General features: G+C 42.7%; 1 protein-coding gene across 1 annotated transcript; it reads right to left on the reverse strand.

The window, feature by feature from the left end:
• Positions 1-3,497: 3,497 nt before the first annotated feature.
• LOC127294993 (ABC transporter E family member 2) lies at positions 3,498-11,114 on the reverse strand. Its single transcript, XM_051324893.2, has 12 exons — positions 10,837-11,114; positions 10,275-10,360; positions 10,089-10,186; positions 9,849-9,966; positions 9,599-9,688; positions 6,910-7,214; positions 6,623-6,818; positions 6,364-6,546; positions 4,904-5,173; positions 4,260-4,505; positions 3,942-4,065; positions 3,498-3,846 (listed from the first exon to the last, which is right to left on the reverse strand). Exons 1-11 carry the CDS (start codon positions 10,937-10,939, stop codon positions 3,946-3,948), a joined length of 1,815 nt encoding a protein of 604 aa, XP_051180853.1. The 5' UTR covers positions 10,940-11,114; the 3' UTR covers positions 3,498-3,846; positions 3,942-3,945.
• Positions 11,115-27,638: the final 16,524 nt, after the last annotated feature.

Here is a 27,638-nt window from a genome sequence, read left to right on the forward strand (position 1 = left end):
ACGGTACAATATCTTGCCGTGCACGTTAAGGATCCGCCTTCCCATCTATGTCGTACCGGATCCGGGTTCCTTAATGCGCCTTCATGGATCCGGGTTCCTCCTCAAGGTCGGTCGGATCTGGCTCCCTCTGCCTGGGCCGGACTTTATCCGTCAGGATCAACAGCAACTAGGCCGCCCGATGGGCCACATGCCAAATCACCATCTGTGGGCCACCCGGGCTTGCCGGATCTAGGCAATGTCGATGGTACACCTATGAAGTATACCCACAACACTGTCGACGGGAACATCGTCTCCCACTGAATGAATATTCCGCCTTAATGAGACACACAGATGTCAAACCTGGGATTTGAACTCTGGTGGGCTAGGGGTACAACCACCCTCCTAACCACCCAACCTCAAGTTGGTTCTCATACACGCACTTACTTGTTCTCAATGAAAGATGAAATAGCATATTTTTATAGCTCACTATTATACATGTTGGTTGGTGACATGGCACTTAGCTTAGACTACTCATAGTGGAGAGTAACATAGATAATAACATCAACAATATGCAATGCCAACTAAGCATTTTAATGACATTGCATGTTATTAAATGAAGAAAAAACGAATAGTGGTAACTACTCCCTCTATACCTGTTTATTGAGCTTAATAGATCCAGCGCTGGGACCAAGGTAACACTCTATTGGTTGAAGAATTTTTTGTCAAATCACTTTGATTCTGTTTATGGATGCGCAGTTAGGTTGATCATAGTGGTAAATATCATGTAGTAGTATCATGCATATGATATTTGTGTATGATACTATCTCTAGAGTGTGTACTATCATAGAGTAGTATCATAACCATGCTATGTTTATTGCTTTTTAGAACCTCAATGCAAATTTGTGTACAATATTTGTTTGGTATTAAATTTTCCCATACAGTATCCACCTATGTTACTCTAATCTCCTCACTCTTCCTTAATTATCCGCCACATCATCATTTTTGTGGAAACAATATGCATGATACTAGCTATGATACTAGCACTATGGCTAGCCTTAAAATGGAAAGCCGAACAATCAACTATAGTCCCACCTTCGCTTTGCATGCAAACCAATTAGAATTGCTTGAGCGCATGTAAAATCGCATGCACCGGTCCTTTTTTTTTTTTTGCTGAGCAATTGCCGCCCATTTTTTGCTGGCTGAGAGTGATTTTAGGTGTAGTGGGTATTAATTATTGCTAGTTATGGCTAATATGAGCCTAATTCTTCGGTATCACTCTAAAATTTTTGTAAGCTCAATAAACCGGTATGGTGGAAGTAGCTATGTTACCATCACATCAGACAATCTAAGGCAAGATGAGTCTACGACTTAATAAATGTAATATTTAATGTTACTACACCTATGATATTAACCACTATAAAAATAGTAACATAGAGTAGTAACATGTGTATATTACTATCTAATGTTACTCCTCACTATGACTAATCTTATAGCCAACAGTTAGTTATACTATTGAACTCCTAGAGGACACCCTTCAACCGGTGAAAGAAGTGTATTTTAAACCATGTGCCGAGCTGGACAAAAAATACTTCGATGCAACATCACCAGGTGCCATTGTTAATTTCCTGTTTTATGTCAATATTTATCCAGAGAAGCGTTATAATGATTTGTAAATTATTTGTCTATTTAGTAAAATGTTCAAAAAAATTGCCAATAGTTTTATGTCAATATCGATCAAGAGAAGCATTATAAAGATTTATACTGCTTGATTGTTCTATGGTTAAGTAAGGCCGTTTACAAAATTACGTTGGTTGCGTACGTGTATCTTTCCTACACACTCGACTTTGCATAATCATGTTTACATGTGCAAGTGCAACGAAGAACGAATCTTAAAGTACCACGGACATTCAGCTATACCAATATCTGAGTGAACAGAGGTATAAAGTTGTCAAAAAGAATGACACAGATTCCGTCCTGGTCTCCTTGGTTCACAGGATTTAAACCCATTGCACGGCACGACATATCTTTTTTTTCTTCTGATGTTAGTCATCACTGAAACAAAATGCCTCGATGCATTTCCTATTGGAAAATGATCTAATCCCCCCGGGGGACAAGACGCGTCGCAACCCCCCGCCTCCGTGGCCGTCGGATGAGCCTCATCGTGCACGTGCTCGCCCCAGCATCCCAGCACACGCCTCATGGGTGGGCCCCCCACCACAACCTTATCTCCTACGACTATTCTCTCTCCCGCAACACTGCTCGCCAGACCGAGAAATCCCCATCAAGCTCCGCCGCAGCGCCCAGCCATGCCATCGCGCTCCGCCGTCGCGCCCCGTCGTCGCGCCATCCTTCCCCTTCCCTCTGCGCGTGGGCCGCCTCCCCTGACCTCGCTATCAGTCGCTGCGTCGTGCTTCGCCTTTCCTGCGAGCGACCGCCGCCTCCCCCGGCCTCGCTCCCCGCCGCCACGCCGTGCTTCGCCTTCCCTGCGCGCGTCCGCCGCCTCCCCCGACCTCGCTCTCCGTAGCCGCGGCCCGTCCTCGTCGGCGCCCACGACGAGCCTCCCCTGTGCACGGTCATCGGCTCGCCTGACCCCTCCACGTGCAGCTCTTCGAGGTCAACGTCGTTGCTTCTCCGATTTCGAAGCTGCCCAAGGTCCCGGCGGCGCCGGCGGTGGTGCTGGTGTGGAGATGGCTGCTGCTACAAGGGTCGGCTGGGCTTGCTACAAGGGCGGACGGGCTTCGCTACAATAGGCGGCCGGCCTTGCTACCGGCGGTGGGCGGCGGGAGCCGTTGCTACAAGGGGAGGGAGGTCTTGCTACATGGGGTGCAGGGCCTTGCTACCTTGGGTGCTAGGCTTTGATACAAGGGGGCGGCCGGCCTTTTGCATCGGCAGTGGCTGAAGTTGCTACTATGGCGGGAGGCCTTGCTACAATAGGCACCTGTCTTTGCTACCTCTGGTGGATGCCTTTGCTGCCAGTGCTTGGGGTCTTCTCCGACGACGGCTCCTCCAGCCACGACGCTATTTTTGCTGCAAGCAGTGGGTCGCTCAATCTGCTACCAGCGGCGTAAGGCGCTGCTACAAGGGGTGTCCAGCGTTGCTACATAGGCGACGATGTCTTCTCCGGCGGCGACGACAACGACTTTTCCGGCGATATCATCTTCTCCGGCAAGCACCTTCTCCGTCGACGATTGGGTTAGAGAAGGGCGGCCAGGATAGGAGTAGCCGGCGGTCAAAGTTTTTTATGTGAGAGAGTGGGGATGGTTCGTTCGGAATGAATCGTTCCTTGACCAAGTGAGGGACACGTGTCACCTCCTGGATCCGGGGGCTGAAAATTCTAATCCCCGGGGGACGCTCAGCATCTTCCTTTCCTATTTGTAGTTGCATATAAATGCTCCAAAATTCCAATGGCGATCCTTTGAATCAACCACTTCCTTTGGAGAGTTATAAATAGCAGATTAGATAATGCCCCGAGATTTCATGGTAATTTATTAATGAACCAGCCCAGTGAGACGACATGGTACCCAAAAATATATGATGTTCATAGATAACAAAATATATAACTCAAAATATCCTTGTGTCCTATAATTCAAGGATTAGAGAATGCCAGATGGTAAAGCCATGATACAGCAATGCAGATACACAAAAACTGATAATCATTCTCCCCTCAAGAGCCACTCAGCTTCCTTCACGCCATACAGATCAAACTAACAAAAATACAGCATCAACATCACATGCGTTGCTTTATAACCGAAACCCAGTTATTTTTGCATGCCTCAGTCTTATGTAGTGCCAGCTTCCAGTTAGCCTTGTGCATATAGATCCACCGGATTAAAACATTATCGGCATGAGAAGCTCTCCAAGAAGAATCTAAATGGTAGGCCAAAAAGAAGCAAATTACTTAAGACCAAACACTACTTCAAGAATAACAAAATATGAATATAATTGTAGCAACCTATGCTTACCTCATTAGTCATCAAGGTAGTAGTAGGATCCTGCATTCTTCTGTTCTCTGTCTTTTGTAGATTCCAGTTTGTTAATCCGGGGCCTATAGTTTGTCGGGTCTCTTCTGAATGTAATGTCAAGATGCTATCACAAAACAATGAACAAAAAAAAGAAAATTAGCACAGCAAAACAAGAAAATGTCAGTAAAGAAGAAACCAATGTAAGTTTCTATATATGCAAGTCTAAATTTGGTGAATCCTATGGAAAATCAATCTTATAGAAAGCTTTATAAAACTGAACCAAAGACTTGTGTAACCTATGAGTTACTTCACACTTACCGATAAGAATTTATTCATCCCAGATACCAAAGACTGTGGTGCATTGGCAGTACAGTCAATAGAGGCACGTCCCTCATAAACAATAACCTTGTCCGCTAAGTAGGTTGCCATGATGAAATCGTGCTCAACAATAAATGCAGTTTTCTTTGCATGTAGGATGAATCGTTTGATAACCTTTGAAGCAACAATGCGCTGTTCTGAATCGAGATATGCACTTGGTTCATCAATCAAATAAATATCTGCAGGCTGAACAACAACCACAAAGTTAGAACTGCCAAGCTGATAGAATGTATGTGCTTGGTTCCACTCAACATTACCATATGATTGACAAAGTTTACGTGAAGTGTTCAGACATGAACAACGGACTATGCGTTATATCTTAATATGCTGAAGGTTATCTCATATGAATTATGGATCATATGCTATTACCATCTCTGTTCTTCACACAATATCCAAAATCTTCCAGGTATACGAATGCAGACCTTAGAAAATTAAGTCTTAAAAGGCAAATGGACAAAACACATTTACTATATCAAACATGTAAAAACAATATCCAATGAGATGTCTGCAAGCTTTTGAAAACCGTAGAATGTAAAAACATTATGCTTCATTCCTTGCAAAATTCATGTAAAAGCAGAAAATACCTTTCCAAGGCACAGACACAATGCCACTCTTTGGAGCTCTCCACCTGATAAATTAATAACCTCCTGGTCCATGAGTGCCTCAATTTGTAGTGGTTTCATGACATCAGACACAAACTGAGGATGAGTATATGAATCCCGTATCTTCGAGTGAAGCAAGTGCCTCACTGGATGCTGGAACTTTGGGCTAATCTTCTGAGGCTTGTAGGACACATTAAATTCAGGGATTTCAACCTCAGTTCCTTCCACAGTATCTGGCTTCAACAACCCAGCCTGTTCAATTATAACAAACAAGGAACGTAAGATGCAAAGTGGGTTTTATTCAGTCGAACTAAACTATGCTCTTTAATCAAGATAAGCTTCACATAAGTTAAGTAGTCAGGTGTTAGCAAACCTTATTATAAAATTAGAACAAACATACAGTACAGTAACATAGAGAAGACAATGAGCTTCACATAAGTGGCATCAAGTAATAGCAAATAGCATATCTTCTTATAAAATCACACCTTAATCTATCAACAAGCTAAAATTCATACCTTATTTATATCAATAGTTGGGAATGGAGTTTTGGCTCCCGGGTGAACAGTAAATTTGAAAGAAAAAATTAAATCATAAATTTCGTGTACTTGTTTTGTAACAATGGTCTTTGTTCATGCAAATTTTCATGCAAAATCAACATGTACTTTTCCCCAAGAAAAAGAAAAAGGAAAAGGAAACTAAGATTCCAACATCAAAGCCTTTCCCAAGCTAGTTAGAGTAGGCTAGATATGAAACCCAACGGAGGCATAAGAAAACCAAAACAAGGAGAGAGAGCAAAAAAGAACAAGTAAACTACGATTCCAGCACATGGATCGCTGATTTCCATGCGTTCCTATCAAGAGACAAATCTGTCTTTCAGCACATGTCACAATATTTGTGTTATGTCCATAAAAATTTGCAAACAACCAACTGACACGAACATATACACGTCTAATATTTTTCAGATTTTTTGCCATCCATAAAATTATTTTCCGCATGCAGACTGTAGGAGCATATGCTCTTGGGAGTCAAACTGCATTTCAAAGATTTTGCGTCAGACTCCATAAAAAATGAAGAGTAAACTGCACTACCCTCAGATGAACATTTTCAACCAGCAACATACTAAATGGTAATACATTAGATTTCAAGCAGCGACAAACTCACACGCTTTAGCACTATCCAAAACCTCCTGTTCAGAAGTATACATGTGGAACTTTCACAGCAAAGGATAAAAAAGACATTTCATACTTAGAATTCAAATTACAGCCTTCAACTCAATCGCGCGGTGACTTCTATAAAGTTGCTAAGCTTGCAGTGTCCATAATGGTAAGATGACTTAAGATTCAAAGGTTCTGTTGGTATCATTTGAATGCGTGCACTATTTACAAGACTTGCAACATAAGGTGACAGAGAGGGGGTGGGATGGGAGGAATGGAGAGATATACCAGCATTCTGATGAATGTAGTTTTCCCTGTGCCGTTCTCACCAAGCATCACAACAATCTGAGAATCAGTGAATTCACCCTCAGCTACACAGAGCTTGAAATTTCCCTGTGTTTTGGTCATGGTAGGGTACTTGTACCGCTGGTACGAAGCAACTTCCTCCGCATTTTCCTGGGTCTCCGCGATCTAACAAGACAACACTAACATGAGTACGAAGTTCCATAACAGAACAAGTATTTCACATTTTATGTAGCAATGTTACCTTAAATGTAAGAGATTCCTCTCGAAATCGAAGGTTTTCTGTTGGAACAAATCCAGCCAGGAAAATATTGATACCTTCTCGGACCGAAAATGGCAACGTAACTACACCATAAGCACCTGGCTTCCCATATAGGCAGCAAATAAAGTCGGACAGGTAATCTAGGACACTCAAGTCATGTTCCACAACAATGACATAGCTGGAAAAGAACATACAACACTTGATCATTAATTTCTTCAAGCTTCTGGTCAAAGATTCAAAAGATAATCAGGACAACAGATATTCATTACCTGTTGGATCTAAGCAAAGACCTAATGACTCGTGCAGCCTTAAGCCTCTGCTTAACATCAAGATAACTTGATGGCTCATCAAACATGTAAATTTCTGCACTTTGTACAGCAACAACTGCTATTGCAAATCTCTGAAGCTCGCCACCGGACAGATCTCCTACATTTCTGTCAATGACTTGGTTTAATTCAAGATCAACACATAGCTCATTTTTCATATCCCGCTCATCTTTTTGCTCAAGTACTTGCCCTACATTTCCCTGGACCGCTTTTGGAATGTGGTCGACATACTGGGGCTTGATGATAGCCTGTTGAAGAGGGGGACAGAGATAGTGTGCACAATTTCAGAAGAATTCAAAAGTAAAAGGACAGATACTAAATGTGCAAGATACACAGGGGGTGGTCCTTAAACTTGGCGTGCCGGTTGAGTCCTTAATCTGTGGATTCACTTTAGATCATAAACTCTCAAATTCACTAATGTTCCTTCACTCCCGAAGAGTAAAATGTTTAGTTTTGAATCAAAGTGAACACCTATGCCGAATTTAACCATTTGAGAGTTTATGAACTAAAATGAAACAAGCTGCCAAGTTAAAAGACCGCCCAGTGAATTGTGCTAATACAAAACAATTAATGCAACAGCATATTTAAACATGTCGGAGTATCCGGATAGGTATGTCAGTAACTAGGGTACGGTGGCAATCCAAGACTTGAATAACAGCAGACTATCTATATCTATACCTAATAATAAAGAAAATAAGGTTTCTTGCGAGTTTTTCGTCCAACTTAGAATTGCCCCTAAAGTTGATGAAAATTACCCACCACTGCCACCTGTTAGTTATGTACCGGGTCTACTAAATAAAAATCAGATCCCGTCCGTTTCCTTCCATCGTCAAAATTGTTTCCTCATCAGTTTATCTCCCGATCGGTTCCTATCACTAATCCTACGCGTGATGGGCTTTTCATGAGTCGCCGGACCTCGCTCCTATTAAGAGTTCAGATCGATAAATAAGAGTTCAGGTCGTACGTATCAGGTGTGGTTTCTCAGGCCTTGCTCCCATTAAAAACAGTCCAGGTCGAGGCTCCGTGTGAGGTTACGGTGCAAACGCTCGTGCTGATACATACACGGCTCTTATCCGTTATGAACCAACTCAATCTGGAGAAGCTTCTCCCGTCCGCCGCCACCCACCCGAGCGCTTGACGGGAGCAGACCTGCACGCCGCAACCCTAGCCCTGAGTTTGTCGAACGGGATCTCTATGTCTCTTACAGAGTTTATATAGAGGAGGCGATGTGCGTGAAGACTGCCTTGAACTCGTACACATTATTACCATACCAATGGAGAATCAGATCGACAGGCTTTACAAGATGTATGATCAAGAGAAACATGGCAAAAAGGTCACGCAGGAGAAGTTATTGAGATGATTCTTTGTTTATTTGATCGGCATTGTTCATGGCTAGCTGGGTGTCGCCCCAAATGTGAGGGGCAGAGAAAAGCAATCCCAGAGAGCACTCATGGGCGGCGGCGCAAGAGCGCGAACATACCGTGAGCATGGTCGCCGGAGTAAGAGGTGACTTTTTGGCGTCCTTGATCGTCGACCTCGTGGGTCGCACTCAACGCGCTCGTCGGCTATAGTGACGGTAGTATGTCATCTTCAGGCCTTCGTCTCCATTGTTTCTCAAGTTTTACGGTGGTTGCATAGTAAAGTGATCGGTAGATGACTACTTGTTATTACTGGTTAGACGTGTGGTAGCTGAAATCTTTCGGTCGTGAAGTAGCTAAACATTATACTGATTTTTTTAACACAGTCGATCGAGGAGCAGCTGTGTGTTGAAGGCTATTCCGCAGGTGAGGTACGGAATTAGATGTGTCTCCGCTATGGCCAGCATCGTGAATGGTAACACCAAGGAGAGATGTACTACCTGGAAGAAGAGACGATGGGAATAGAAGTATAGAACTGACTTATATGCTGTTATGAGTTATCTTTTTTTTTTATTTGTGCAGTTCTCCTCTTTGTTTTCTTGTATGAGACAATGCCGGCATCTGGCCTCCACAATGTTAGATTTTTTTAAGATCCAAAGTAAAGTGTAGAAGGTTATCTATATTGAATAAAAGAGTTTTTTAACCAATAATAAAACATGAGTTCAAACAAATTAAATATTGACAGTCAGACAAAATAGTCTCGGTAGGGCCTAAAATATTTAACACTGCAAAAATATTTCGTACTAACGGGATGCATAAGACATCACAAATGATTTTTTGCAAGTGAAAGTCTACATGTCAGACCACTTCAAGAAATCCTCAAATGTTACTGCTATTGCGCGTAATCGATCATAGTTCTGTTGTATCATCTTGTCAGGTTGGGATACGTGCATCAACACATTTTGGGACTAAACTTGTGTTGCGTCAATGATTATCGTAAAATAATGATATTTAACACTAAGACATATATTTTCAATCAACCCGTAGCAACGCACGGGCAATTTTCCTATCTACACTCATATGCTTAATGGTCAAACTACCTAGATGCTTCACCAAAAAATCTGGTGGCATGCGTGTGAAGTGATTGTAACCAGAATATCAAGAGCTTATTGCAGACTAAGTATCAGCAAATCAGAGAACCAAGAGCTTATTGCAGACTACAAAGCAACAAATCCTGCAATTGATTGCAAGTACAGTGAGTAAAAAGGTAGCACCTTCAGGTTATCTTCCAATATACGTGTAAAATAATTCTGAAGTTCAGACCCACGGAAGTATGTCAGAATCTCTTGCCAATCAGGTGGATTCTGCAAAAAAATAATGCAGAGCTATTAATATTTAATAACCATCTTTTGCGCACATTACAGAAAAAAATGGAGTAAGGGACATTTTCCAAAACAACCCAGCTGAGAAGAGAAACCCATGGCCAGAAAAGGGAAACCAGATGGGAGATATGGAATAACATACTTTGAAGCGTCCCAAATTAGGCTTCAGCTTGCCAGCCAACACTTTAAGTGCAGTTGACTTCCCAATTCCATTGGTACCAACAAGGCCCAAAACTTGACCAGGTCTTGGAACAGGCAACCTGCAAGTGCTAATTAGTACTTCTTCGAGACGAATGGCTTTAAGCCAGATTGTTAAACATACAGATAACCAAATAGTGCAACTTCAGACAAACTAAGCTCTCTTATTATAAAAAAAGGTAACCTGTGCAATTTAAAGGTATTTGGTCCGTAGCGATGGGTAGTATCTTTTTCCAAATCTTTTGGAAGGTTGATGATCTCAATGGCATCAAATGGGCATTTCTGCAACAGCGATTGCAGAAGAAGTGAGAACAATATATGAAAGCACTCAGAAAAATTATACAACAGCTGTATAAAGTTACAGGCATACCTTAACGCAAATACCACAACCAATACACAGCTCTTCAGAAATGAAAGCAAGTTTCACTGCTGGACTAACTTCGATGCAAAGCTTCCCTGTACAACAAATCAGTAAATTGTCATAATCACAGCAACACTTCAAGGTCTATGAAAATCGCTAGTGTAGTGTGCATAGCACGATATTGCAATAAGAATCACGATAAGAACAACAGGGAAGTGGATAAATGGGGCACACAGCTATTCAGATGTACCCTATGAATAACTAACTAAACAGCAAGTACTAAGTAACATTTTTGTCTAAAAAAAGTACTTAGTAACATGTATGAGGACTAGACAGAATTTTAAGTTACAGAGCAACGATGCGTCAAGACTATAGGTGGCCATGCTAAGCTCTCTAAATTCTCAGATCTCGCATCGACTATCCGCTGATCAATCAGCACCAAATCAGAATCATTCTACGGACAGATTGCCCCGTGGAAATGGATCTAAACTTCGATTCGACAAAACCACCCGCGGACAAAGCGTAAACTCCATCGCTCGAACCGCGAAGGCGGAAAGATAGAGGAAATTACCGGTCTTGACGACAGGGCAACTCTTTTTGCACTCCTGGCGGCACTTCTTGGGCTTGCACTTGTCCTCGCTCACGATCGCGATACGGGTCAAACGCTCCGCCATCTGCGGCGACTCTCCTTGGCCGCCGCCGACGCGAAGTGGCGTCCGATGGAAGAAGGGGGGATTCTTCGGTCTGGCGGCGGCGTAGGATTGAGCAGGAGGCTGCGGTGAGGAAGGAGGGTATCACTTTGGCTTTGGCTTTGGGAGTGTGGCGGCCACGTAACGCGAGGCGACGGGTCGAACCAAATAAAACCCTAGGCTCGGGTCCTCCAGATCGATGCGACTGCACCAGATTCGACCGCAACACGAACGCCTGCTTTTGCTAGGCGTCGCCCGATTGCTCATCCAAAATGTCCATTAATCATCTATAGTCGAATTTTAGTTGCCTCTTGTTTAGAAGAAATGTTTTATCACATTATGAGAGACTAGCAAAAGTGCTCGTGCGTTGCTACGGCCAAACACATATAGATCTCTCAAATTAATCTCATAAAGTTGCACAACAAAGGCTTTAGATATACCTCCATCAAATTAGAACTCAAATAACACCAGTTTTCTATTTATATCAGATTGTTTTATATTGAATACTCGTGATCAAGAATTTTGTCCCAGACTTCTTCCACCTTCATAGCCACACATCTTCCACTTTCTTCTTGGTCCACATATGCCGGTATGTGTGCGCGAGACCTTTCGGAGCTTACAACATGTGAGAATTTTTTTGATCAAGTAGGCAGAAATTAGCTAGACTTAGCACATCCACGACGCCTCCTCTGTCAGGTGTACCGTTACCGCATCCTCGATCTATCCGTTTATTTAGCCTCGAAAACATACACAAATGTGTCGCCATCACCCCCTCACATCATTGTTCGAAAACTTTCGTCTTTGAGATTCATACACTTTGTAGAAAAACACCCTGAGTGATATCTTTTTCGTGTCAGTAAGCCCCTCATAACATGCCGCTCTTTCTTTTCATATATATTACATTAATTTAGGTATACCGTTACCCATCGGCCTAACCGTCTTCTCAAATAACAGAAATACAGGTCATAACACCGTCCAATATTATTGTCAAATTATTTAAATACTGTTATATTTCATCCTATTACGTTAATTTAGGTATGGATTTTTGTTGGTACGAAAAATTACCGTCCTTAGATCGCCTTTTTAGATCTTTTATTTTATTTAAGTATAGTAATCTACTACCTTTGTTCATAATAAATATATAAGACATTTTGGAAGATAACCATTTAAAATTTGTCAAAATAGGGTATAAAAAGCGCATCTTTTTTTTAGATATATTAGTCTGGTCTCTTCCCGGCTATGCGGTCAGCTTCCTCTTCCCCTTCCCTCTCTGTTTGCCGCGGTTCGAGCAAACGCCCCGTTGGGACCAAACTCTGTCATCGGTCGATTTGATCAGATCGGATACATCATAGGCAACATCATCTCCTTTCATTCATGCACGTGTCCCACAAAGTTTTTTGCCCATCATGGGTCCCGTTCAATGCACAATCCTCTCATCGGAGACATCATCTCCTTTCATTCATGCACGTGTCCCAGAGCACAGTTCTTTGTCCATCAGGCTCCACCATCGTATATAAACAGGTAAATCTTGGTGTAAGGGAACGAGGTGGGACTATTCAGCCCAAAATATGCATACGCCTCTCTCTCTTTTAACTTCTTAGAACCTCCACAGCACGATCTACAGCAGCCCAATACAGGCCCGTTTAATGGACAGTAGGAAATATGATTCATGACATTATTATTAATCAGACGTTTGGCAGATTTGCATTGAGTCTGTTTAGTCCCTGCCTGAAAGCACGGCATACACTGCAGTCTGGAACAGAACCCGTACACCACCAGGTCGAGCGAGCAAGCCGGCGAATGATGCAACACCTAGTCTGACGAGCATATCAGGCAAGCTGAACACGGGGAGATGCTGACAGCCTCGCCAGACCACCCGCAGAAACTCCAGCGTGGTGAGCAAACAACCAAGAAAAAAATCAGATTGATATAAGCAACATCAGCGAACACATCTAGAAACAACAGGATCGGAGGACCATGCCAGAGGAGATGCACGGCACTCCAACGTTTGCCTACGTCTCACGCCGGTAACGCGGATGAGATAGATCACGGACGCTGCCTCGGACATGGATGTATCCAGGACCACGGCGACCTCACCGCACGAACACCACGGCAAGAGGACGCGCGGCGCCATGGACGGGCAGAGGGGCCGCGCGAGGTCGGCGGGAGACCTCCCAGTCCAAGAGACCCAAATAAATTCTCTGTCAGGGATGCCTCCCATCTCGTTCCACGCTGCCGCCTCGCCCAGCACCGCATGCGCGTGACCACCCCACTCGGGATCCCCGGGATTTTGGTGCGCGTGGGCTAGCAGGTGAGCGGCGGCTGGGTTGGGCGAGGCACGCAGGGAGCCAGGGACTACCGGAAGAGTGGAGGCATGCGAGCGGCTCGTGGCTTGGGCCTGGTGGGCGCCCGCGCGGAGCGGCAGTCAACGCGGAGCGGCGTGCGCGCGTGATTTGGAACAAGGCAGGAGCGCTGCGGGCGGACCGGCGGACGTGGATGCAGGGGATCGAGCGGGGATTCGGAGGAGAGGATCTGGCGGAAGCGAACGGAAGGGCGATGTGGCTGGTGGCGCGAGACGAGGTAGGCCAGGAGGAGGGCGAGGCGAGCAGAGGCGGAACCGGCGGCGGTGGGTGTGCAGCAAGCGTGAGCGAGGCGGGCGACGGGCGGAGAGAAAAAGAATAGCCAACCGTTACGATGGCAAATTGCAGTATTATGTGATTTGGTGGGAGGGCAAAAAGGTCCAAATAATTGTTGGACGAAAATTTTGGTAGAAACCTTAGCTCCTTTATTATTAGGTATAGAGTAATATGTTTTGTACATATCACAAGCCTAGAAAATGTGAACATATGAGGTTATGGCACTTAGAGTTGATGCTCTTAATTATCTTGTTCATAGGTGGCATGTTTGCTCAAACAAGCTCCACTTCTATTAAAAAGCTTTTATTGCTCATCTTATGGATTCTTGTTTGAGTAAGAAATTCTTGGTACGGTTTTCCTCAAATACATATCTCTATATCTTATTTGGGACACTGTTTGCTTCAAGTTATTCTAATCATTGTCGTGCGTGATTGTTTGACTAGTTGAAGCTATCAAGAATCTTCATCCATGCATAGTGCTTAATTTTATATACTTATCATATGCCTTTTATTGTGAAATTGATCCTTACTATCCTTGTTAATATACCACCGGAAGTTAATTCCAATATTCTCATTGTCTTTGACAATTGATAATCTTGTATGTGGTTGAATTTATGGATCACCTTCACCTTGGATTGCTTCTTATTGCCTTATTTTATTTCCAACAAATCCTTGTTGCTCCCATGTGTCTTCCTTGTTCTTTTGAAAAATCTTTTGATAAATTCTCATGATTCATATCAAGTGTTTGTTTTGTAAGACAAATTTTTTCTTTACGGTACATTGTGCCATTGTGAAAAGTGTAGAGGGTTTGGTTTATTTGTTCGAACCTTGCTCTTTTGGGAGTTTTGCTATCTCATTCCTTCTTCTATGCTTTATTTGTTGAACAAGATAAATCCTTGAGCATGTTTGCTTTATTTCATCCTTTATGCTCAATGGTTTCTTCTTAGTTCATTTGTTGAACTTTGTTGAACAAATCTTTTGTGATTTGCGACCTTGATATATTTTGGACAACAAATTTGTTTGGTCACATCTTTATGCCTTCTTCAGTTCATTTGGTGTTTTGTCCAAAGTATATCTTTCTTGGATCTTTAAAGTCTTTATGTGTGCTTATATGTAATTTGTTTATATTTGTAGCATGTTTGCTTTCTTTGATCAATTATATAGGGTATACTCCATCAAATCCTAAATGGCTAAGATGTGCATGAAATTCAAATTTCATCTAAATATGCACATATTTATATGGAGTGTGTCCTATATATTGTGGTTAGTCTAACCATGTTGGACCCAATGAGTTTGGGGACCAAGATGTACTTGAATGTTGTTTTAGGTACATTGGAGATGCAATGGAGGCTTGTCTCATCTATAAGGAAGGTGTTGTCACCATATGATAATTGGAGTCAAGCTAGGATGATCGATGGAATCTTATCTACTACATCATGCCATCGCTATCTCGGTAACACGTATCTTATTCATTCATTCTCATATAGCATCCAACCTCTTGTAGGTTGTATCTTGGCATGGAATTATTTATTTCGAAAATATTACGGTTCTTGAAAAATCCTTTTAAAGTAAAACTTCTTATTGAACATTTGAGTAATTTGAGAAGATGCATATGATAGGTTATATATATATATATATCATATTTATGATTCACCTATCACAAATATGCCCTCTAGCAATTGATTGCATATGAATTCCTTAAAGAGCTCGTGTGTGCAATATTGATGAAATTGTGAAATAAATCCATATTTGTGATACTTGTTGCCTTTCTCAAAACACTCCAACTAGCTTTACTTCCCTTATTGTTAGTTGTGATGTTCTTGAGATTTAACTTGGTTGAAGTTCATTCATATACCATAAGTGAAAATTGGAGCCATAGGCTATATATGCTTCTTAAGCAAACATCCTTTGGTATATTTTATGACTTCATCGTGGATATCTTGTCTTATCTATTTTGTTAACCTCTTGTGTGTGCATGTTTCTTTATGGATCACTTTGTCCACTTTAGAAACGCATATACATAAGAGCGTTAATCCATCACCTTGATATCCTTATTCTTTGCCGACCATCTTTTATCCCTTTGTTTTTAGTGGTGTTGGTAAAGAAGATTTATGAGTGCTTGGTTTATTTGTTTTTCTTCATGCACTCATATCTCGTAATTGTTGGACTCAAGTTATTCTTGATAAGCATATTATCTTTATCTTGGTTGTGTTCTAAATGATATAGAGGGAGTAAGGATTCCATGTTTGTGCATGTTGTATTCAAATGCAAACACTATAAATTATGCACGAACCTTGGGGAGCTTCCTTATTTTATTCAAAGCACTATATCTCTCTTATCATGATATCTTTGTTTGTCTAATTGGATCTTTTATTGCTTGCTTTATTTGTGAAAACTTTCTCCATCATGATTATATTTATGCAATCTTTGATCCTCAATATAGTTTGACTTCCTTCAAGTATACATCATTGGATATGTGCATTTGATTCCACTCAAATTATGAGAAGTGCACACTTTGGGGAGGATCTCACATTATATTGGCTTTCTAAATTTTTCACCCATTTTGGCACTTGTTGCCAATGGGGGAGAAGTTTAGAGGGTTTAAGGGAACGGTTTTATACTTAAGTTTGGTTTGTGCTTAAGTGTTTTGCCTCTCATGCATTCCATATTTATATGTCTTGCATGGTTGTATATATATAGTGGAAACTATCCCAAAGGTTAATCTTGACAATATATGCAATGAATTCATGTTCATCACATGTGCATACATTGTGGGGGAGTTTTCTCTATATATATTGGTTCTACTCACATCCCTTACATTTGTTGTAGTTGTGTGAGTAGAGTCGGTTTTGATATGGGCTAGTAGCTTTGTGTTACTTGACCATATCAAATACAACCTCTTGTATATAACTTATTCTCGGATAAGTTGCGTACTTGTTTCTAATATTCATTATATAAACACTCTTATTGTGTTTGTCATCAATTACCAAAATGGGGGAGATTGTAAGGGTACATTGCCCCTATGTGTGGTTTTGGTAATTAATGACAACCCCTATGGACTAATGTTTTCATTGAGTTTATATGAAGGAATATTCCATAGGTACTTCTTGTATTCCATGTGTTGGATTCAAGTATGGATACCATGAAGATAAAGATACACCTTGTGTATTGGTATCAAGATCGTCGATTTCAAGATACATATGTGATATGATCAAGATGAAGAAATGAAGATGGAGCTCTTAGGTGGAACTCAATATTAGCCATGCTCTATCTTAAGTGAGTATGAGAAGATACAAGGTTGGTTTGGGCAAGTTCAAGATGAGCATCTTGAGTGGATCACATGCTTGAAGATTGTCGTCCATTTGGTGATAATGGACATGTGAAGATGTGCATCAATGGAGCTTTCCCATCATAGTGTATGGGGGAGCATTTGTGAGTCTTCACGAAGCAACATTGATCAAGTGAGGCATTCCGGCTTGTGTGGAGCTTGAAGTGTTATCATCAAGATCAAGCGGGATGCGCAAGCCAAAGGTATGACCTTGATAGGTTTTCCTTTTACCGGTCTCAAGGCGGTTGATGGGAGACCGGATTATAGGATAGATAGCTGCACTATTAAGAGGGGCTTTCGGTTGGGTAACTTGATCACATCGTTTTAGGGAGCTCAATCCTTTGCATACTTTGCATATTCTTATTGCTTCTTGGTATTTCTCGGTGAGAGGTTCTTGAGCTTGTTGCTAGCTTTACAACAAGCCCAAGTTCATCGAAAACGGAGTTAGCATGCATCTTCTATTGCGTTTTCGAGGTTGGGTGATTTTACCGGTTATTCATGATATAAGGTTCTACCTTTTATATTCATGATAAAATCTCCTCATACAGATTCTTGTGTTTTCACTTTCTATTAGATAGCATTTGTTGTTATCTTCCAAACAAAATTGGTTTCATTCGAATCGGGGTTCGGGAGCATTCGTTATTAAAGAAAAAGGAAAAAGGGGAAAAGAATAAAAGGAAAAAGAAAAAGAAGGGGCCAGCCGACCGGCCGGCCTGACCGGACCGGCCACCGGCCCACCCGGTCCGCGCCTGACCCGGCGCTGGTGCCATCCGGGCCACGGCCAGTGGCTTTCTGGTCCATAACCGGTTGCGAGGTCGGTCCGCTACCGAGCCGCCGGCTCGCACCGGCCAGGTGCCCCGCCGCCCGCTCACCACCGCGCCGCCCACGCGGCCTGCTCCCCGCATCGCCCCGCGCCCCCTTGCCTGTTTGCCGCCCAGTGCGGCGCGCCGCCCCGTCCGGATGTTGGGCCGGCCCGACCGGGCGCCCGGCCAGCCTCCTCGGCGCCATTTTCGGTCGGCCGGCTGGGCCTGTTTTCTGGCCGTTTTTTCTGCCCGTTTCCTGTGCGATTTTCTCTGTCTTTTTCCCCCAACGGGTATATTTGCTCCCTAGCTATAAATAGCCCCTTCTTCCACCTTGGGCTAGTCAGTTCTTCTATTCTCTCACCTCCATTGTTGCCTTTGAAGAACTTGCTCTCTCTCTTGTCTCCCCCCATGATTCTTGCTCATTCTTGAGGGATCTAAGAGAGGAGATCTAGATCTACACTTCCACCAATCCATTTCTCCTCTAAGTGAGGGGAACTCTTGGGATCTAGATCTTGGAGTCTTTTGTTGACTTTCCCCATTGTTCTTCCTCTCCAATCTCATCCTAGCATTCGTTGCTTTGGTGGGATTTGAGTGTGAAGGACTTGAACACCTCTAGTGTTCTTGCTTTGCATCATTGCATAGTTTTGAGCTCTCTACCACGATTAGTTCGAGTGAGAGACCGTGAGCTTGTTACTCTTGGAGGGAGACCTCCTAGTTGGCTTGGTTGGTGCCCTGGTGATCTCTTCGTGGAAGATTGTGAAGGGGCCCGGGCTTCTCCTTCGTGGAGCTTGTGAAGTGGTTGTGGAGCTTGCCAACTCCAGAGCGGAGGAAAAGCTAACCATAAGGAAAGGGCCATTATCCTTCGTGGGTGTGGTTCGGAGAATAGGGTGAGCCTTCGTGGCACGGGGAATCCTTCGTGGGACCTCCACTCCTCCAAACGTGACGTACCTTCTTGCAAAGGAAGGGAACACGGGAATACATCCTCGTCTCGGCGCGCCTCGGTTATTTCTATACCCGAGCTCTCTTTCCTTGTGATAGCCATCGTTCTTGAAGTACATATATCTTGCTATCACTTGTGCTACATATATCTTGTGCCTATCTTGCTTAGCTCTAGTTGCCATTGTTACACTTAGTTGAGCTTAGCATATTTAGATTTTGTGCTTGTAAACTAAACGTTAGTTTAATTCCGCATTCTTACAAGACAAATCCGTAAGAGTTTGTAATTGCCTATTCACCCCCCCCCCCCTCTAGGCGACATCTCGATCTTTCAATTGGTATCAGAGCAAGGTCTCTCCTTGTTTAAGGCTTCACCGCCTTGAGAGTAAAGATGTTGGCTAGTATAGTGCACAATGACACAATTGTCTTTAATGGCACAAATTATCTTTTGTGGCGAAATTGCTTGATTTGTAATCTTCGGACCTTGTGCCCAAATATTGAGCAATTTCTAGATGTCGGTTTTTCTCCTCCGATGGATTCTCAAAATCTATCTTTAGAGGATGAGAAAAACTTACATCTTGAAGCTCAAGTATCTAATGAGCTTTTATTCTCCTTGAGACCCGATTTTCGTAGGTTCTTGATATATATAAAGCGAAAGTCATCTCATGAGATGTGGATCAAGCTTAAGGAAATGTTTGGTGGATCCATTTCTCATTTGGTCGGTGGTGTCTCCGAGGAGTGATACGTCTCAAACGTATCTATAATTTTTTATGTTCCATGCTAGTTTTATGACAATACTCACATGTTTTATATACACTTTATATCATTTTTATGCATTTTCCGGCACTAACCTATTAACAAGATGCCGAAGCGCCAGTTCCTGTTTTCTGCTGTTTTTGGTTTCAGAAATCCTACACAGGAAATATTCTCGGAATTGGACGAAACAAAAGCCCAGGGTCTTATTTTCCACGGAGCCTTCCAGAAGTCCGAAGAGGAAAGGAAGGGGAGCCGAGGGGGCCCCACACCACCTGGCGGCGCGGCCAGGAGGGGGGCGCGCCGCCCTATGGGGTGGGCCCCTCGGGACTCCCCCGACTCTGCCCCTTCGCCTATATATTCTCTCCGTCACGAATACCTATTACCGAGAGCCACGATATGAGAAAAGTTCCAGAGACGCCGCCGCCGCCAATCCCATCTCGGGGGATTCAGGAGATCGCCTCCGGCACCCTGCCGGAGAGGGGAATCATCACCCGGAGGACTCTACATCACCATGATCGCCTCCGGACTGATGCGTGAGTAGTTCATCCTTGGACTATGGGTCCATAGCAGTAGCTAGATGGTTGTCTTCTCCTCTTGTGCTATCATGTTTAGATCTTGTGAGCTGCCTATCATGATCAAGATCATCTATTTGTAATGCTACATGTTGTGTTTGTTGGGATCCGATGAATATGGAATACTATGTCAAGTTGATTATTGATCTATCATATATGTGTTGTTTATGATCTTGCACGCTCTCCGTTGCTAGTAGAGGCTCTGGCCAAGTTGATACTTGTGACTCCAAGAGGGAGTATTTATGCTCGATAGTGGGTTCATGCCTCCATTGAATCTGGGACAGTGACAGAAAGTTCTAAGGTTATGGATGTGCTGTTGCTACTAGGGATAAAACAATGATGCTTTGTTTAAGGATATTTGTATTGTTTACATTACGCACAGTACTTAATGCAATTGTCCGTTGTTTGCAACTTAATACTGGAAGGGGTGCGGATGCTAACCCGAAGGTGGACTTTTTAGGCATAGATGCATCTTTGGATAGCGGTCTATGTTCTTTGTCGTAATGCCCTAAGTAAATATCATATTAGTCATCATGATATGTATGTGCATTGTTATGCCCTCTCTATTTGTCAATTGCCCAACTGTAATTTGTTCACCCAACATGCTATTTATCTTATTGGAGAGACACCACTAGTGAACTGTGGACCCTGCTGGCGTGCAGTTGACGTGGGAGTTAGAAATCTCTGTGGTGTAAATTTTCTTCGTTCCCCGGCAACGGCGCCAGAAAAAGAGCTTGATACGCGTACAGCACGCGTCCGTTGGGAACCCCAAGAGGAAGGTGTGATGCGTACAGTGGCAAGTTTTCCCTCAGTATGAAACCAAGGTTTATCGAACCAGTAGGAGCCAAGAAGCACGTTGAAGGTTGATGGCGGCGAGATGTAGTGCGGCGCAACACCAGGGATTCCGGTGCCAACGTGGAACCTGCACAACACAAACCAAGTACTTTGCCCCAACGAAACAGTGAGGTTGTCAATCTCACCGGCTTGCTGTAACAAAGGATTAGATGTATAGTGTGGATGATGATTGTTTGGAGAGAACAGTAGAACAATTGCAGTAGATTGTATTTCAGATGTAAAGAATGGACCGGGGTCCACAGTTCACTAGAGGTGTCTCTCCCATAAGATAAATAGCATGTTGGGTGAACAAATTACAGTTGGGCAATTGACAAATAAAGAGGGCATGACCATGCACATACATATTATGATGAGTATTGTGAGATTCAATTGGGCATTACGACAAAGTACATAGACCGCTATCCAGCATGCATCTATGCCTAAAAATTCCACCTTCAAAGTTATCATCCGAACCCCTCCGATATTAAGTTGCTAACAACAGACAATTGCATTAAGTATTGCGCGTAATGTAATCAATAACTACATCCTCGGACATAGCATCAATGTTTTATCCCTAGTGGCAACAGCACATCCATAACCTTAGAGGTTTCTGTCACTCCCCCAGATTCACGGAGACATGAACCCACTATCGAGCATAAATACTCCCTCTTGGAGTTAAGAGTAAAAACTTGGCCAGAGCCTCTACTAATAACGGAGAGCATGCAAGATCATAAACAACACATAGGTAATAAATTGATAATCAACATAACATAGTATTCTCTATCCATCGGATCCCAACAAACACAACATATAGCATTACAGATAGATGATCTTGATCATGTTAGGCAGCTCACAAGACCCGACAATGAAGCATAATGAGGAGAAGACAACCATCTAGCTACTGCTATGGACCCATAGTCCAGGGGTGAACTACTCACTCATCACTCCGGAGGCGACCATGGCGGTGTAGAGTCCTCCTGAGATGAATCCCTCTCCGGCAGGGTGCCGGAGGCGATCTCCTGAATCCCCCGAGATGGGATTGGCGGCGGCGGCGTCTCTGGAAGGTTTTCCGTATCGTGGCTCTCGGTACTGGGGGTTTCGCGACGAAGGCTATTTGTAGGCGGAAGGGCAGGTCAAGGGGCGTCACGAGGGGCCCAGGAGACAGGCCGGCGCGGCCAAGACCTGGGCCGCGCCGCCCTACCTCCTGGCCACCTCGTGGCCCCGCTTCGTTGACTCTTCGGTCTTCTGGAAGCTTCGTGTGAAAATAGGCCCCTCGGCGTTGATTTCGTCCAATTCCGAGAATATTTCCTTACTAGGATTTCTGAAACCAAAAACAGCAGAAAACAACAACTGGCTCTTCGGCATCTTGTTAATAGGTTAGTTCCAGAAAATGCATAAATATGACATAAAGTATGCATAAAACATGTAGATATCATCAATAATGTGGCATGGAACATAAGAAATTATTGATACGTTGGAGACGTATCAGCATCCCCAAGCTTAGTTTCTGCTCGTCCCGAGCAGGTAAACGATAAAAAAGATAATTTCTGGAGTGACATGCCATCATAACCTTGATCATACTATTGTAAGCATATGTAATGAATGCAGCGATCAAAACAATGTAAATGACATGAGTAAACAACTGAATCATATAGCAAAGACTTTTCATGAATAGTACTTCAAGACAAGCATCAATAAGTCTTGCATAAGAGTTAACTCATAAAGCAATAATTCAAAGTAGAGGTATCGAAGCAACACAAAGGAATATGAAGTTTCAGCGGTTGCTTTCAACTTATAACATGTATATCTCATGGATATTGTCAATGCAAAGTAATATAACAAGTGCAATATGCATGTATGTAGGAATCAATGCACAGTTCACACAAGTGTTTGCTTCTTGAGGTGGAGAGAGATAGGTGAACTGACTCAACATAAAAGTAAAAGAATGGTCCTTCAAAGAGGAAAGCATCGATTGCTATATTTGTGCTAGAGCTTTGATTTTGAAAACATATAGAGAGCAATAAAAGCAAAATTTTGAGAGGTGTTTGTTGTTGTCAACGAATGGTAGTGGGTACTCTAACCCCTTGCCAGACAAAACTTCAAAGAGCGGCTCCCATTTTATTTTTATTTTTGTGTGGCACTCCTTCCAACCTTTTTTCGCAAACCATGGCTAACCGAATCCTTCGGGTGCCTGCCAACAATCTCATACCATGAAGGAGTGCCTTTTTATTTTAGTTTTATTATGATGACACTCCTCCCCACCTTTGCTTTCTCAAGCCATGGCTAACCGAATCCTTCGGGTGCCGTCCAACAATCACATACCATGGAGGAGTGTCTATTTTTTTGTTAATTAATTTGGGACTGGGAATCCCATTGCCAGCTCTTTTTGCAAAATTATTGGATAAGCGGATGAAGCCACTAGTCCATTGGTGAAAGTTGCCCAACAAGATTGAAAGATAAACACCACATACTTGCTCATGAGCTATAAAACATTGACACAAATCAGAAGTGATAAATTTTGAATTGTTTAAAGGTAGCACTCAAGCAATTTACTTTGGAATGGCGGAGAAATACCATGTAGTAGGTAGGTATGGTCGACACAAATGGCATAGTGGTTGGCTCAAGTATTTTGGATGCATGAGAAGTATTCCCTCTCGATACAAGGCTTAGGCTAGCAAGGCTATTTGAAACAAACACAAGGATGAAGCGGCGCAGCAAAACTCACATAAAAGACATATTGTAAACATTATAAGACACTACACCGTCTTCCTTGTTGTTCAAACTCTAATACTAGAAATTATCCAGACCTTAGAGAGACCAAATATGCAAACCAAATTTTAGCATGCTCTATCTATTTCTTCATTAATGGGTGCGAAGTATATGATGCAAGAGCTTAAACATGAGCACAACAATTTCCAAGTATCACATTATCCAAGACATTTTAGCAATTACTACATGTATCATTTTCCAATTCCAACCATATAACAATTTAACGAAGAAGAAACTTCGTCATGAATACTATGAGTAAAGCCTAAGGACATATTTGTCCATATGCAACAGCGGAGCGTGTCTCTCTCCCACACAAAGAATGCTAGGATCCATTTTATTCAAACAAAACAAAAACAAAAACAAACCGACGCTCCAAGCAAAGCACATAAGATGTGATGCAATAAAAATATAGTTTCAGGGGAGGAACCTGATAATGTTGTCGATGAAGAAGGGGATGTCTTAGGCATCCCCAAGCTTAGACGCTTGAGTCTTCTTGATATATGCAGGGGTGAACCACCGGGGCATCCCCAAGCTTAGAGCTTTCACTCTCCTTGATCATGTTGTATCATCTCCCTCTCTTGATCCTTGAAAACTTCCTCCACACCAAACTCAAAACAACTCATTAGAGAGTTAGTGCACAATCAAAATATACATGTTCAGAGGTGACATAATCATTCTTAACACTTCTGGACATTGCACAAAGCTACTGAAAGTCAATGGAATCAAAATATCCATCGAGCATGGCAAAACAGGCAATGCGAAATAAAAGGCAGAATCTGTCAAAACAGAACAGTTCGTAATGACGAATTTTATTGAGGCACCAGACTTGCTCAAATGAAAATGCTCAAATTGAATGAAAGTTGCGTAAATATCTGAGGATCACTCACGTAAATTGGCATAATTTTCTGAGTTACCTACAGAGAATTTGGCTCAGATTCGTGACAGCAAAGAAATCTGTTTCTGCGCAGTAATCCAAATCTAGTATGAACCTTACTATCAACGACTTTACTTGGCACAACAATGCACAAAACTAAGATAAGGAGAGGTTGCTACAGTAGTAAACAACTTCCAAGACTCAAATATAAAACAAAATACTGTAGTAAAAACATGGGTTGTCTCCTATAAGCGCTTTTCTTTAACGCCTTCCAGCTAGGCGCAGAAAGTGTGTATCAAGTATTATCAAGAGATGGTGCATCTACAGCTGGGTGTGGAGTTTTCTCAACCATGCATAGTATATTAGATACATAAGTTTTAGCGGCTCCCTTTTTATTAATCTTGGGCTTGCTACTCTCATCAAACAAATTTTCAGGAACAAGCCAAGCATAGTTATTTTCTAGTGCATCATTCATCGCTAGGAGCTTACATGGTATTGGTGCTTTAATCTCCCCACCATTATTAACATTATTAGTATACTTAATTCTATCCATATCCATCTTTTCAAGGATACTAACAAAATTGGTATAAGAACCAAGCATCTTATATTTAATAAAGACCTTTCTAGCCTCTCTTGCTATACCACCAAATTCTCTAAGAAGGGTTTCTAAAACAAAATCTTTCTTTTCCCCTTCTTCCATATCACCGAGTGTAAGAAACATGTGTTGGATTATAGGATTGAGATTAACAAATTTAGTTTCCAACATGCGAACTAAAGCAGCAGCAGCAATTTCATAAGTAGGAGCGAGTTCTACCAAGTGTCTATCTTCAAAATCTTCAACGGTACTAACATGATTGAAAAATTCTTCTATATTATTTCTCCCAATTATAGACCTACGTCCTACCGGCATGTCTTTTACGGTAAAATTAAAAGGAAACATATTGAAATAAGTAAAGCAAATATAAGTAACTAATTTTTTTGTGTTTTTAATATAGCAAACAAGATAGGAAGTAAAGTAAAACTAGCAACTAATTTTTTTGTATTTTGATATAATGCAGCAAACAAAGTAGTAAATAAAATAAAGCAAGACAAAAACAAAGTAAAGAGATTGGGATGTGGAGACTCCCCTTGCAGCGTGTCTTGATCTCCCCGGCAACGGCGCCAGAAAAAGAGTTGCTGGCGTGCAGTTGACGTGGGAGTTAGAAATCTCTGTGGTGTAATTTTTCTTTGTTCCCCGGCAACGGCGCCAGAAAAAGAGCTTGATACGCGTACAACACGCGTTCGTTGGGAACCCCAAGAGGAAGGTGTGATGCGTACAGCGGCAAGTTTTCCCTCAGTATGAAACCAAGGTTTATCGAACCAGTAGGAGCCAAGAAGCACGTTGAAGGTTGATGGCGGCGAGATGTAGTGCGGCGCAACACCAGGGATTCCGGCGCCAACGTGGAACCTGCACAACACAAACCAAGTACTTTGCCCCAACGAAACAGTGAGGTTGTCAATCTCACCGGCTTGTTGTAACAAAGGATTAGATGTATAGTGTGGATGATGATTGTTTGCAGAGAACAGTAGAACAATTGTAGTAGATTGTATTTCAGATGTAAAGAATGGACCGGGGTCCACAGTTCACTAGAGGTGTCTCTCCCATAAGATAAATAGCATGTTGGGTGAACAAATTACACTTGGGCAATTGACAAATAAAGAGGGCATGACCATGCACATACATATTATGATGAGTATTGTGAGATTCAATTGGGCATTACGACAAAGTACATAGACCGCTATCCAGCATGCATCTATGCCTAAAAAGTCCACCTTCAGGTTATCATCCGAACCCCCTCCAGTATTAAGTTGCTAACAACAGACAATTGCATTAAGTATTGCGCGTAATGTAATCAATAACTACATCCTCGGACATAGCATCAATGTTTTATCCCTAGTGGCAACAGCACATCCATAACCTTAGAGGTTTCTCACACTCCCAGTTCACGGAGACATGAACCCACTATCGAGCATAAATACTCCCTCTTGGAGTTAAGAGTAAAAACTTGGCCAGAGCCTCTACTAATAACGGAGAGCATGCAAGATCATAAACAACACATAGGTAATAAATTGATAATCAACATAACATAGTATTCTCTATCCATCGGATCCCAACAAACACAACATATAGTATTACAGATAGATGATCTTGATCATGTTAGGCAGCTCACAAGACCCGACAATGAAGCATAATGAGGAGAAGACAACCATCTAGCTACTGCTATGGACCCATAGTCCAGGGGTGAACTACTCACTCATCACTCCGGAGGCGACCATGGCGGTGTAGAGTCCTCCGGGAGATGAATCCCCTCTCCGGCAGGGTGCCGGAGGCGATCTCCTGAATCCCCCGAGATGGGATTGGCGGCGGCGGCGTCTCTGGAAGGTTTTCCGTATCGTGGCTCTCGGTACTGGGGGTTTCGCGACGAAGGCTATTTGTAGGCGGAAGGGCAGGTCAAGGCGTCACGAGGCCCAGAGACGGGCCGGCGGCCAAGACCTGGGCCGCGCCGCCCTACCTCCTGGCCACCTCGTGGCCCCACTTCGTTGACTCTTCGGTCTTCTGGAAGCTTCGTGTGAAAATAGGCCCCTGGGCGTTGATTTCGTCCAATTCCGAGAATATTTCCTTACTAGGATTTCTGAAACCAAAAACAGCAAAAACAAGTAATCGGCTCTTCGGCATCTTGTTAATAGGTTAGTTCCAGAAAATGCATAAATATGACATAACGTATGCATAAAACATGTAGATATCATCAATAATGTGGCATGGAACATAAGAAATTATCGATACGTCGGAGACGTATCAGACCCCGGTCCATTCTTTTACATCTGAATACAATCTACTGCAATCATTGTTCTCTGCTGTTCTTCGCAAACAAACATCATTCTCCACACCATACGTTTAATCATTTGTTTACAGCAAGCCGGTGAGATTGACAACCTCACTGTTAAGTTGGGGCAAAGTATTTGGATTGTGTTGTGCAGGTTCCACGTTGGCGCCGGAATCCCTGGTGTTGCGCCGCACTACACTCCTTCACCAACAACCTTCACGTGGCCTTCATCTCCTACTGGTTCGATAACTTTGGTTTCTTACTGAGGGAAAACTTGTTGTTGTACGCATCACACCTTCCTCTTGGGGTTCCC

Source organism: Lolium perenne, chromosome 4 (genome assembly GCF_019359855.2).
Source record: "Lolium perenne isolate Kyuss_39 chromosome 4, Kyuss_2.0, whole genome shotgun sequence".
Classification (NCBI taxonomy): Eukaryota; Viridiplantae; Streptophyta; class Magnoliopsida; order Poales; family Poaceae; genus Lolium; species Lolium perenne.